The sequence below is a fragment of the Gopherus evgoodei genome, unplaced genomic scaffold (assembly GCF_007399415.2).
Source record: "Gopherus evgoodei ecotype Sinaloan lineage unplaced genomic scaffold, rGopEvg1_v1.p scaffold_47_arrow_ctg1, whole genome shotgun sequence".
NCBI lineage: Eukaryota > Metazoa > Chordata > Testudines > Testudinidae > Gopherus > Gopherus evgoodei.
Window position 1 is genome coordinate 649,472 of NW_022060068.1, and position 13,732 is coordinate 663,203.

A 13,732-nucleotide genomic window follows, 5' to 3' on the forward strand; every position below is an offset into this window, starting at 1 on the left:
GAGCTCCCGTAAACAGCCACGAAGTCACCCCATGCAAATCTCTTCTTACAATTTTCCTTTTCCTTTATGTCTATGGGCTGCTGGTGTGCTGAGACCATTCAATTCATTCTGACCAATATGCAGCAGAATTGCAGAGTTACGAACCCCTCAGGAATAGAGGTTGTTTGTAACTCTCATAACTCTGAACAAAACATTATGAGTTGTTCTTTCAAAAGTTTACAACTGAACATTGCCTTAATAGAGCTTTGAAATTTTACTGTGCAGAAGACAAATGCTGTTTTTAACCATCTTAATGCCAATGAAACAAGCACAGAAACAGTTTCCTTAACGTGTCAATTTTTTTTAAACTTTCCCTTTAGTTTGTAGCAGTTGATGTTTAACACAGTATGGTATTGTATTCGCTTTTTCATGTGCGTCTCTGCTGCTGCCTGATTGCATACTTCTGGTTCCAAATGAGGTGTGTGGTTAACTGGTCAGTTCGTATCTTTGGTGTTTGTAACTCTGAGGTTCTACTGTAGTCTCATTGCTCCCTTGTTCCCATCTGTCTCTCTGTCGCCAGCTATTGTCTCTGACCCTGTTGCTTGGATTGCAAACCCTTTGGGCAGGGACTGGCTTTGTTCTGTGTGGGGGCCTACGAGGTGCTGCCACAATACAAAGAAATACATATTAATTAAAGGTACTGTCACCTCCCTGCTCCTATTCACGGTTCTCCGCTTATATTCATGGACTCAACTAGCCCTTAGCTACAGCATCACACTGGGGGCACATGTTCAGCTGCTTTCCACATGAGCCTAATGTCGTCCTCAGAGTCGCTTGTCTCCAAAATAGTCTCCCATCCTCTAAGCGTGACCTGCATTCTTGGCTCTCAAGACCTCTGACCTTCTGCTCTAAACTCCCTGCAGATGTTCAGTATCTTGTTGGGATTTGCTGGATCCTGTGACCAGTGAGGAAATGGGGCTCTGTGCGGGGGAAGGGGGAGCAGGGTCTGGGTCATTGGGAGACAGGGCTGGGATTCTAGGTTGGGGCATGTCCTGTCAGACCCAGGTAAAATTCCCTTTTTGTCCAGTCTTCACGTCCAGTAGAAGCTGCCTCTCCCAGGTGCCTGGCACCTGCCTCCGCCCCTCATGCCAGGAACAAGCAGAGGCGGCAGGCTGGGGGATGAGAGGGGAACCAGGCTCTGTGAAATGCAGGGGCAGGACCAGGAAGATGTTGGCCTGCTGGTTGGGGGTGGACCTGTGTTCTCTCAATTGGCTCTCATGTGTGAAGAGGAGTGTGAAGAGAAACAGGCTCAGGCTGGGGAGAGGAGCTGTAAACACGCTCCCTCCACTCAGTGCCTGGCAATATGTTCTCAGCCAGTTCAAATCCTCACGGCAGCAGCTCCTCCTGCAGCCAGTGAAATCTGATTACTATCTCATACCCAGGACCACCACTGCTGATTGTTCATTTTGGGAGTGGTCACTTTATTTGAGCAACTCACGTGTTGTGTGCCCCTCGGGAGGTTTTGGGGGCCTGATTTTCCCACGTGCTGAGTACCTGCACTTCCAGCTGAAGTCAATGGGAGCTGCCAGAGGGCAGCGCCTCTGAAAAACAGGACCTGGTGCCTTTAGTTGAGCACCCAAAATTAGCAGACACTTGTGAAGATTTGGTCCCAGGGCCGGTACAACTATTTAGGCGACCGCGTGCTAGGATTTGGGGGGCGCCATTTTCTTCAGCAGTGACCGGGGCGGCTGAGGCGGCCGAATCTTCGGCCGCCCCGGTGGCCACTGGCGTTTAGACAGAGGGAGCTGGGGCAGGGGAGCGTGGGGAGGGCTACCTGCAGCAAGTAAGGGGGTGGAGGGTGGCATGCAGGGGAACTCCCTGCCCCAGCTCACTCCTGCCCCGCCTCCTCCCCGAGCACGCCGTGGCAGCTTCACTTCTCCCGCCTCCCAGGCGTGCGGCGCTTAAGCGGATTGGTGCCGCACGCCTGGGAGGCGGGAGAAGTGAAGTGGCCACGGCGTGCTTGGGGAGGAGGCGGAGCAGGGGCGGGGGGAGGTGCCTCAGGGCAAGGGGGTGGAGCTGCTGTGGTGGGGCGCCTCAGGGCGCAGGTGCTGGGGGGGCAAGGGTGCAAGGTAGAAGTTTCACCTAGGGTGCGAAACAACCTTGCACCAGCCCTGTTTGGTCCATTAATATTTGTTCTGTTATTTTCCTAGAGACACGAGCAGTAACTACCAGGAACACTCGTCTTTCCTTTCTGTGAAGACTGGTACCACATTTGCTTTTTCTGATTCCTTCAGGAATCTCTCCCAGTCTCAGGACTTGTAAAGAAAAACTGAAAATGGTTTAAGAAAGTTAATTAGGAATAAACTGTCAGTTTCCAATATGGCAAAAGGTTCATGGTGGAGATCTGCTAGGGTCCACACTATGACCAATGTTATATATTAAAGATCTGGAAAAAAGGGTGAAGAGTGAGGGGGCAAAATCCCAGAAAAAATAATTCTTTCGATTAGTCAGGGCTAGAAATGTTTGGGAATTTCAGAAGGACTAGCCAAGGTAGGGGAATGGGCAGCACACCAGAGGTGGAATTCCCAGCTGATCGGTGCAGGGTAATGCACACTAGAAGGAATCTTTTATATTTCTTGTACACATTCTGGGTTTTAAATTAGCAGAAGACAAGAGCTCTGAAAAATGAGCAGTGCTTACTGTGCTAAGATAGGCCTGTTTTACGGCTATCTCATTCTTGAGATAACAGTAAAACTCGTAGCAAGCTGGTAAATAACCCTAAAAATATCCTAATGCTGTTATACATTTTTACTTACTATTTGTGTTCCTGCAGGGCCTCGGAGCCCAGTCAGGGAGCAGGACCCCACTGGGCCAGGCCCTGCACAGACAGAACAAAGAGAGGGGTTCTGCCCCAAGGAGCTGACAATCTGAGTACAAGACAAGAGACACCAGACGGAGGAGCACAAAGAAATAACACTGGCCAGCCTGCCTCGCTGTTACGAAGAAATAACACTGGCCAGCAGCCTCGCTGTTACGAAGCTGTTTGCCGGCATTGTGCCAAAGGAGACTTTGGAGTCAATAATTCAATGGTGCGGCCTCCTCTGGGCCCTGACCCACACTGGTGATCCCAGGTCTCAACAGATACCACAGCACTGGGGAGGGGACAGAGGCGAACGAAGAGAATTACTGGAGACCTGAGGAATTCATTCAAGGCAGCGCAGGAACTGGGCTCGGGCTGCCCAAGACCGTCCGTTATAAGATCGTGTTGTCAGTTATTTATAACTTTGCCAGGGCTTCCATGGTTCAGGCTGAAATTTTCCATGCCAGGGGATTGCTTCAGGTTGAATTTTACTGGGATGCTTCATCTAAAAGGGACCAGCCATTTCCAAGAACACAATCTATTTCCCCAACCTTGTAGGAAATGGCTGAGCCATTTGGAGCAGTGACTTGGAATGTGACGGGGAGGTGAAATAGTCGCCCGGGTCTCAGGGAGATGCCTTTAGATGCATCTGTGAAAATTTGCCCAAATTTGAGCAAGTTATCACTTTCTGAAAAACAAATCTCAGTTTGCACATGCTCAGTAAAGACTTGGGAGTCTGGGAACTAAGGTTTCTGATTATTCCATCTGATCTCAGTGCGCTCCAGTCCCCGGCAGCTCCAACATGTGACCAGCCTGCACATGCACCGTCCCCCAGAGAGACTGAGCAAATTGCAGCTCACGGCAGCCGTGGCTAAGTAGCACTTCTCCTGCAATTGCTCCTCCAAGCTGCAGAAAACCACTGTGGTGCTGGGCCCAGGAACAGAGCAGGGAGCCTGTCCCCTGGGCACTCAATGACCCCACTGAGCCAGCAGCTCAGGGCGTGCAGAGACGAGCTGATGGAGATGCAGGAGGCTAGGAGCAGAGGTGAGTTGGGAAGGGGGTAGGAGCAAGGAGGAGCCATGGGAGCAAAGAAGGGTGGATGTAGGCAGGAGCATGAGACAGGGCAAGAGAGGAGAGGAGCAGAGAAGGGAGGACGAAGGCAGGAGTAGGGGACGGGACAGGAGAGGGGCAGAGAAGGGCGGACATAGGCAGGAGGAGAGGACGGGGCAGAAAAAGGGCAGAGAAGGGCGGACGTAGGCAGGAGGAGAGGAGGGGGCAGAGACGGGCAGAGAAGGGCAGACGTAGGCAGCATGGGATGGGGCAGGAGAGGAGCAGAGAAGGGTGGACGAAGGTAGGAATGGGGGACGGGGCAGGAGAGGAGCAGAGAAGAGTGGACGTAGGCAGGAGGAGAGGACGGGGCAGGAAAAGGGCAGAGAAGGGCGGACGTAGGCAGGAGAAGGAGATGGGGCAGGAGAAGAGCAGAGAAGGGCAGACATAGGTAGGAGGAGAGGACGGAGCAGGAAAAGGGCAGAGAAGGGCGAACGTAGGCAGCACGGGACAGGGCAGGAGAGGAGCAGGGAAGGGAGGACCTAGGCAGGGGCAGGAGAGGCGCAGAGAAGGGAGGACGTAGGCAGGAGCAGGAGATGGGGCAGGAGAAGAGTAGAGAAGGGCGGACATAGGTAGGAGGAGAGGATGGGACAGGAAAAGGGCAGAGAAGGGCAGACGTAGGCAGCAGGGGACAGGGCAGGAGAGGAGCAGAGAAGGGTGGACGTAGGCAGGAGCAGGAGATGGGGCAGGAGAAGAGCAGAGAAGGGAAGACGAAGGCAGGAGCAGGAGAATGGGGCAGGAGAAGAGCAAAGAAGGGCGGACGTAGGTAGGAGGAGAGGATGGGGCAGGAAAAGGGCAGAGAAGGGCGGACGTAGGCAGCAGGAGACGGGCCAGAAGAGGAGCAGGTTGGGGATAAGTGAAGCAGTGTGGGACCAGGGGTGCAGGAGCAGAAGGGGACAGAGAATTAACTTTATAAACACTACAATTCTCTGCCCTACAGAACCAGGCATTTCACCTATTTTTTCCTGTGTCTCAGCTTTCATTTGGGGTCTGGTAAAAGGCTGAGAGGCCATGGGCAAAGTGTGAGTCTTCTTCTCTTATCAGTTAATCTGTAGCTTGAGCAGCACGGGACTCTGTCGTGTATCTAAAGGTCTGAACCCTGCTGACCATCCACACAGGGTTAACACACTAACTTATGCACACGGGCTTCACACCTTTAGTTAATGGGCCCGCACTCTCCTTAGTCCCCATGTAGACAGCGAACTGATGCTCGCTTGCTGAAAAGCCTCCCCTGCTTCTGCTGCTTTCCTGCCACCTGGCCCTGAGCCCCTCCCATTCCCAGCTCACCAGGCCCCACCCCATCGGAGTCCACTCTAAACACTTGTATTGCTTGTTGTAGTCGAGTTCCTCCCCTCCTCCCCCTGGGCACCTTGCATGCACCATCCTGTCTCTCTGGGGTCCAGCTGGCACTGCCAGGTCTCTGGGTGAGGAACTGGCTCATTCTGGGTCTTGTCAGCACTGAACTAATGCCTTTCCCCAGCGAACTTGACACTGAAGAATGTGATGTGCTACCAAAGGCTGCACATCCTGGGAATGCTGGCAGCTCGAGCCGATTGGGCATTTTTTGACAAAATAGTTTTTCATTGAAAAGTAACAATTTATGAAAACCGAATGTTTTTCTGGAAATGTATGGGTTCCAAAGAAATGTTTGTCAGGAAGATTGTTTGGTCCAGGACGGACTTTGTGATCGAAACGAGATAGAGAGAGACCCCAGACTAGCCAGTTGGGTAGAGAATTGTTCTCTCTCTCTGGCCCAGTGAATATGTAATTATTTATACCAAATGGAAGAGCTCCAGCAAGAGGCTGAGAGGGCGAGAAAGACATTGACTCTACAGCCCTGTGCTCATTGCCGGGGATCGCTAAGTGCTGAGTAGCCCCAGAATGTGCTAGTTCCTTACCTGGAGGCCTGGCACTCACCTGGGAGATGTGAGACCCAGGTTCACGGCCCAAATGATCCTGATTCAGAGACGGGAAATGTTCCAAAGCTGGGACTTGTCTCCCACATTCCCGGTGAGTGACCTCACTGCTGGGCAGTCTGAGGTGCACCTCTGTCCCCTCCCTCCACTTCTGAAAGGTCTCCAATTCATTCCAATGCAGAATCACCAGGACTTCAAAACTTCACCTTTTTTTGCAACACAGAATTTTTGTTTCCAGCCAGTCCTACTCACCCGCCACTACGTCCCCTTCCGGCCAGGCAGCTGACCCTCCTCCCAGGGTGTGGCTCTGCCCATCCTCACAGCAGGGCTGCCTCCCCACCCCCGTCCTTCCTCCACCTGCAGGCAGACGCCTTTAAAATGGTCGTGTTCCCAGACATGAAGGGGGGGGCCTCAACTCCCCTCATCTGTGGCCCGACAGTTCCACAAGCTGAGCTCTGCAGGGCAGTGGCTCCCTCTCTGGAGATGCCTGGCAGTGGGAGCCCCTGCAGAGCCCAGCTCCAGCGCTGAGCAGCACCACCAGGCTGGCTGGGCGGCTCCGCATGGCACTGTCATTTCGGAGGCTGAGATGATTTAAGGCTCCCTTGGCTGGCAGTGAAGGGGAAAGAGGTGACAAGGACATGCCTGGAGCAGATCTGAGAGGTAGCTGTGGATGGTGGAGAGCTCAGAACTTTCTCAAATTCCCTGTGGTCTGACAGCTCCCAGGCTTCCCTAGAGGGCATGATCTGGGGTATGTCTGAGCAAAACAGGTCAGCTAGTTTTCAGTTTCAAACCAAACGTGAAAAAAAACAACCCCTTTTCTAACCTGCTCCAGTCCCAGGGGTGGGGATTTGCTTGCTAGGCCAGTTTGCCTTGTTCAGCGTAACCCTGTAAAGTATCACGGTCTGTGATGAAATGCAAACTGGGTGAGTTAACATGGGACAGCAACCCTCACTTCGGGAAATTCCTGACTCGATTGCTCACTCTTAATGCTTCATTAAAACTAGTTATCTGCATTTAATTAGATACTAAAAACTGTTAACAGACCTTACACTTGGCCTCAGCAATGGGCTTGTCCCTGGTTGGATTCTCTACTCTCTGTATCATTCCATACAAAAACCCCAAACAAATCGATATCAAAAGAACATTAGGGTTGCAACGTCGAGCACTCAGAGAATAGGAATGCACAGGCTGTCCTGTCACAAGCTCCAGCTTTGGGGGCCAACGAGCATGCTCAGTGTGGAAGGAATGTTCAAGAGATTTTACCAGCAAGCTTCTAACAAGCTCTCCTGAGTATGTGCAAATGCAGTGTACAGGGGTTTATAATGCTGCCAAATCTGAACACATTTGCATGGGAATTACAAAAGACGCCTCTCTGACCCCAGGACTATTCCCTGGCTACATTTCAAGTTCTGTTCTAAGCCCCAGGGGGCTGAAGCTCTTCAGGTGGAAAAAATTCTTCAGCGTTGGCAAAGCTAATGGTGAATCATTTTTGCGTAAATATTTAAAAATTCAGGCTCAGGCAGAAGCCCAGCATGGAATATTTCATCCCAAAGGGTTCCAGTCTGGCAATGTTATATGCAGCTGAAAATAGGGGCTTATAATGGAAAATGTTATTCCACCTTAACTAGAGGCATCTCTACCAGTTCTGACTATAAATTGTCCTCTTTGTAACCTTTTTGACGGTCTATGTTCAGGTTTTTCCCCCCAAAAGATATTGAGGTAAAGTCACCCATGAGTCAGTCTCCTGCAGTTTCTAAGGATTTATTGTTCTCTCCCCATTGAATCTGAGGAGTTGAGCTGGCCTAGAGCAGATGTGTCTGACATTTCTCCATTACCCTTAGCCCTCCCAATGGTTTCTGCCACAACCACTTCCTGCCACTCTGCCCTCAGTGCCCAGGCTCCCCCACCCCCTGCCTGATGGGCAAGACCACCACCATCTCCTCCTTCACCGGTCATAACATCCCCGAGAAACCAGCCCACGAAGCTGGCTGGGTGCAGGAGCCACTGATATAACAGCTGTCCCTAGGGTCCCTTGGCGATTGTGCCTGGAGCCATCAGCAGAGTACCCAGATGTAGGGTGGGAGGGAGATTTCTCCTTAGCTCTTAGGCAGGGACTGTGTCTCCTCTTAATGTGAATGGCACATGGGCAGTGCTCAGCCCACCAGGCCCCAGTAATGCCCGAGGTCAGAATCTCCTCTCAGCGACACTCCAGTTCTCGTGGCTCCGTCTCCCAGGCTCCTGGCCACTCTGGACACAGGACTCAGCATGCTGGAGTCACTCAGCCGTAATCTGTTTGAGAACTTCCCTCCAGCTCTGACTGAGCGCACCTGCTGGAGTCATGAAGTTCAGCTCTCAGATTTTGTACTGGTGACACTGCGAGCCTCTGAGTGCGACCCCCCTTATCAATTAAAAACACTTTTTGAATATTTAACTCACTATAAATGCTGGAGGCAAAGCAGGGTTTGGGATGGAGGCTGACAGCTCGCAACCCCCCATGTAATGACCTTGCGACCCCCTGAGGGGTCCCGACCCCCAGTTTGAGAATCCCTGCGCTAGACCCTAGGAAACTTCTCATTCCCCCCACCCGAACGTCTCTTAAAGGGACATCAATCAATGAAAATCCACTTGTCTGACAATCTGGGACCTGCTCTTGTCCCGTAACTCTCCAACCACTGCCAGTGAGACTGACTATGGAAAGCTTTCACACGCTTGACAGTCTCTTTCTTTATGCATTTGCCAGCACTTTGTGCCGTCGGATAGTTCCCTGTCTGCCTGGCAGACCAGTCAGTCACCGGGGTTTCCATGGCAACAGAGGGGAAACATTTTCTAAAAACAGGAAAATGTGACTGTAAAGCCACAAAGATGTCGGGGCCTGAGAGGCAAGTGTTTCAGCCCCGTCCCGTCTCCAGAAGGGAAGCCAGCTGTCCCTGCCCAAACAGGGTGCTCATCTCGGCCCGTGCAGACACAAGATCCCTGTGTAAAAGACACTGGTGAAAGGAGTGGGAGGAGCAGAACACACCAGAACCACTCGTGCACTGTCTGTTTGTGACTTAGCTAAGAGCCCTGTAGCCGCTCAGCCTGGGCAAGAGCCTCCTCCTCTCCTTACCTGGGCCTCCTGGGAACTGCATGCTGCTCCGCTCCTTGGCAAGCCCGTTGGTTTTGGGGCTGGTGCTGGGGGCTGTCGCCGTCGTTGCCCTGGGGAGCCGCTTGCCTGGCACCTTCACTGTCGTTCTCAACAGATCTATTTCCTTGCCATGGATGTTCTGCATGTAATCCTGCAGCAAAGAGGCAGCAGGTTCAGGCTCAGCGCAAGCCTCTCCGCCTCCCTCTGCTCAAAGGCTCTGCCAGGCGGCCATTGCCCCAGACAGCCGCAAGGCGGCCAGCAAGCAACATGGAGGTGTTGCAGAGCTCTGGATTCACTTCCCCATTACAGCTCAAACACCCCAGACTCCTCTTGTGCTTCCCTGCGCTACCAGTGAGAGGCTCCCTGTCCTGTTCCCAGGGCCAGCCACTGCCTGACATGAATAATGCCATCCCTGAGCTAGCCAGCCCCCTCCCAACCTGGGGCAAGGTTAGAACTCGGTGCCCACAGCCCAGGTCCCTTTGTCAGAGCACAGGTAGTGATGCTGAGCTGTGGGAACAGCGGGCAGTCCCATCCTTCCTTCCTGTAGCCTACGGAACATGGAGCTGGAAAATCTCTCCCAGATCCCAGCTCTTGGGATCCAAACACAGAGAGTTCCCTGTGGTACATTCGCCAGAATGACTTTCAATGACTCTAGACTCTGGGCTTCCACCTCTTCTCTTGGGAAACCATGACAGCAACTGGCACATCTCAGCCACAGACTGCAAGTACGAGCCACCCTGAGAGACACACTTCGCTTTTTCAGCCTCTCCCCATAACTCAGTCCCCCAAGCAAGTCCCTCCAATCTGGGACTGATGTCCCCAGAAATATGTGCACGAGTCCACGTGTGATCCCCTCATAGAAAGGGGGCGTCCCTCCTGCTCTGGGACACAGGTCTCGGATTGAGAGCAGGGGAGGAAGGGAAGGCTACAGAGAGGGGCTGTCCCCTCCCTGCTCTGGGACCCAAGGCAGCTCTGCACAGCATCCCCTCCCTGGGGGGTTGCTCTGTACGTGGCAGAGGAGGGACAGTAGCTGGCCAGGACGAAGCTGCAGCTGCAGTTCTCTGTTCTGCAGGAAAGCTTGGGTTTGCTCCAGTTCACAAGGAGGTCACCAAAAAGATTAAGTCAGAGTTGGTCCCTCTGTAAATCCTCTGCTTCTAAACTCAGGAAGATAGAGCAATGAACAGGCCCAACCTAGGAGCCACGGCTCCTCTTACCGCCCCCTGGCTTAAAGCGGCAGGTGGAGGAGGGTTGTATGGGTCACACTTCCATAGCCTCCAGGTCATGATGTGCAAGGACCGCCGCTGCTGGGCTGGCTCAGCCAGTCTGCATGGACCTCCCTCGCTCTGATAGTGCCTCACCCCGGGGCCTAGCTCTCAGCCCAACAGAGAACGGCCACAGCACTTCACATTGCACTCCATTCCCAGGCACTGCACTCCTACGGGCCTTGACTCAACCCGAGCAGAGCGCCCAAGCCCACAGACACTCTTGGGTGTCCCAAGCATTCCCCAGCTGTACAGCATCATTCCCAGCTTCTCCAAGCAGCACTGGGGCTGAGTGGGGAGATTGGAGAAGCCCCTGGGCAGGGAACCTCAGAAGGACTGAAGGATTTTCCCTAGCTCAGCACAAACGCTGTGCTAGCCGGCTGCCTGCCGGAGAGAGCGGTCACCAGCACGCTGCTTTTATTACATGCTATAAAAGAGCAATTTCTTCCCCAAGCCTCCTCACTAATTACCCAGCCAGTTCTCTCATTTCATTTTATTACTGGAATTAACAACGAGTTCAAAGCGTGGAAAGCTATTAAGATGTGTGATTAAGCCACATTCAATTAGTTTCTACAAACAATTTAATTGATGTTGCAGATAGAATTAACAGAAGGTGATTGTGTGAATGGCTCCACTGGCTGCAAAATGGGAGATGCTTTCTCTCTGGCGCTGCTTTGCGCAGCCTGGCCGGGCCGAGCTCTGTGCTTTCCCCAGGAGCAGAGACACTTGCTCTCCAAGGCTTTGGAGAAGTGACTTGAAATTGCCTTGGCCTTTCCATGAAATTTGCTCTTTTCCTCGCATGGAACAAACTCAGTCACCAAAGAAGGGAAAAGAGGCCAAGGGAATGTGGACAGCTGCACCAGAGACCTGTGGCCCTGGGACCCGGCCTGCAGAGCCCTGCTGTCTGCAGCATCAGCTGCTGCTCTCAGCTCCAGATCAGGACAATCTGCACAATGCCCAAAGCTGTTGAAAACTCAAGAGTCAATGAACACAGATTCCAGGGAAAGCAACAAGAGGAGACACCAGCTGTGGGCTGCAAGACAAGACTCTGCTGAGCTCCAGGGAGACAGCAGCAGGTCCAGGCTACCAAGGGTTACCTGACCAGTACAACCAAGGGGGTAAAGGACACTTAACTCTAGGGTTGAACAAGGTCTTATGGGAGCGTCACTGCAAGAGCTACAAGTCTAATCCCGGGAGATAGTGAGGAGTCTAGGGAAAGGCGGGGAGGGGGCCTTTTTCCATTGCTGGGGCTGGAGGTGCCAAGAGCTCAACTTGCTGATCAACGAATCCCAGTAAAACCAAATAATAGAATATGAGGATTGGAAGGGACCTCAGGAGGTATCTACTGTAACCCCCTGCTCAAAGCAGGACCAATTCCCAACTAAATCATCCCAGCCAGGGCTTTGTCAAGCTGGGCCTTAAAAACTTCTAAGGAAGGAGATTCCACCACCTCCCTAGGGAACCCATTCCAGTGCTTCACCACCCTCCTCATGAAATAGTGTTTCCTAATATCCAACCTAAACCTTCCCCACTGCAACTTGAGACCATTGCTCCTTGTTCTGTCATCTGCCACCTCTGAGGACAGAAAAGCTCCATCTGCTTTGGAATCCCGCTTCAGGTAGCTGAAGGCTGCTATCAAATCCCCCCTCACTCTTCTCTTCTGCAGACTAAATAAGCCCAGTTCCCTCATCCTCTCCTCATAAGTCATGTGACCCAACCCCCTAATCTTTTTTGTTGCCCTCCGCTGGACTCTTTCCAATTTGTCCACATCTGTAGTGGGGGGACCAAAACTGGACACGATACTTCAGATGTTGCCTCACCAATGCCGAATAGAGGGGAATAATCACTTCCCACGATCCGCTGGCAATGCTTCTACTAATACAGCCCAATATGCTGTTGGCCTTCTTGGCAACAAGGGCACACTACTGACTCATATACAACTTCTCGTCTACTGTAATCCCCAGGTCCTTTTCTGCAGAACTGCTGCTTAGCCACTCGGTTCCCAGCCTGTAGCAGTGCATGGGATTCTTCTGTCCTAAGCGCAGGACTCTGCACTTGTCCGTGTTGAACCTCATCAGATTTCTTTTGGCCCAATCCTCCAATTTGTCTAGGTCACTCTGGACCCTATCCCTACCCTCCAGCTCACTGTCATCCGCGAATTGGCTGAGGCTTGCAATCCATCCTATCATCCAGATCATTAATAAAGATGTTGAACAAAACTGGCCCCAGGACCGAGCTCTGGGGCACTCTCGTTGAGCCCAACGATCTAGCCAGTTTTCTATCCACCTTATAGTCCATTCATCTAATCCATACTTCTTTAACTTGCTGTCAAGAATATTATGGGAGATCATATCAAAAGCTTTGCTAAAGTCAAGATATATCACATCCACTTCTTTCCCCTCATCCGCAGAGCCAGCTATCTCATCAGAGAAGGCAATCAGGTTGATCAGGCATGACTTGCCCTTGGTGAATCTATGTTGACTGTTCCTGATCACCTTCCTCTCCTCCCAGTGCTTCAAAATGGATTCCTGGAGGACCTGCTCCATGATTTTTCCAGGGACTGAGGTAAGACTGACTGGTCTGTAGTTCCCCGGGTTCCCCGGGTTCTCCTCCTTCCCTTTTTTAAAGATGGGCACTACATTAGCCTTTTTCCAGTCATCTGGGACCTCCCCCGATTGCCATGAGTTTTCAAAGATAATGGCCAATGGCTCTGCAATCACATCCGCCAACTCCTTTAGCACCCTCGGATGCAGCACATCCGGCCCCATGGACTTGTGCTTGTCCAGCTTTTCTAAATAGTCCTGAACCACTTCTTTCTCCGTAGAGAGCTGGTCACCTCCTCCCCATGCTGTGCTGCCCAGTGCAGTAGTCTGGGACCTGACCTTGTTCATGAAGACAGAGGCAAAAAAATCATTGAGTACATTAGCTTTTTCCACATCCTCTGTCACTAGGTTGCCTCCCTCATTCAGTAAGGGGCCCACACTTTCCCTGACCACCTTCTTGTTGCTAACATACCTGTAGAAACCCTTCTTGTTGCCCTTCATATCCCTGGCTAGCTGCAACTCCAGTTGTGCTTTGGCCTTCCTGATTACACCCCCCCATGCTTGAGCAATATGTTTATACTCCTCCCTAGTCATCTGTCCAAATTTCCACTTCTTGTAAGCCTTCTTTCTGAGTTTAAGTTCACCGAAGATTTCACTGTTGAGCCAAGCTGGTCGCCTGCCATATTTGCTATTCTTTCTGCACATCGGGATGGTTTGTTCTGTGCCCTCAATAAGGATTCTTTAAAATACAGCCAGCTCTCCTGGACTCCTTTCCCCTTCATATTAGCCTCCCAGGGGATCCTGCCCATCAGGTCCCTGAGGGAATCAAAGTTACTTTTCTGAAGTCCAGGGTCTGTACTCTGCTACTCTCCTGTCTTCGTGTGCCTGCTGGACTCATGCTGCTGCTGTGGCCCCGGCAATCCTTGCTTTGGAATATGGCC

At 52.0% G+C, this 13,732-nt stretch overlaps 1 protein-coding gene across 2 annotated transcripts in view; it reads right to left on the bottom strand.

The window, feature by feature from the left end:
• The window catches only part of AGAP3 (ArfGAP with GTPase domain, ankyrin repeat and PH domain 3), a 228,033-nt gene that overhangs the window by 78,784 nt on the left and 135,517 nt on the right, over nucleotides 1–13,732 (bottom strand). For both annotated transcript variants that reach the window (XM_030546568.1, XM_030546569.1), the window contains exon 11: nucleotides 8,969–9,137. In XM_030546568.1, the coding sequence (XP_030402428.1) occupies nucleotides 8,969–9,137 (169 nt within the window). The remainder of the gene's footprint in view (nucleotides 1–8,968; nucleotides 9,138–13,732) is intronic.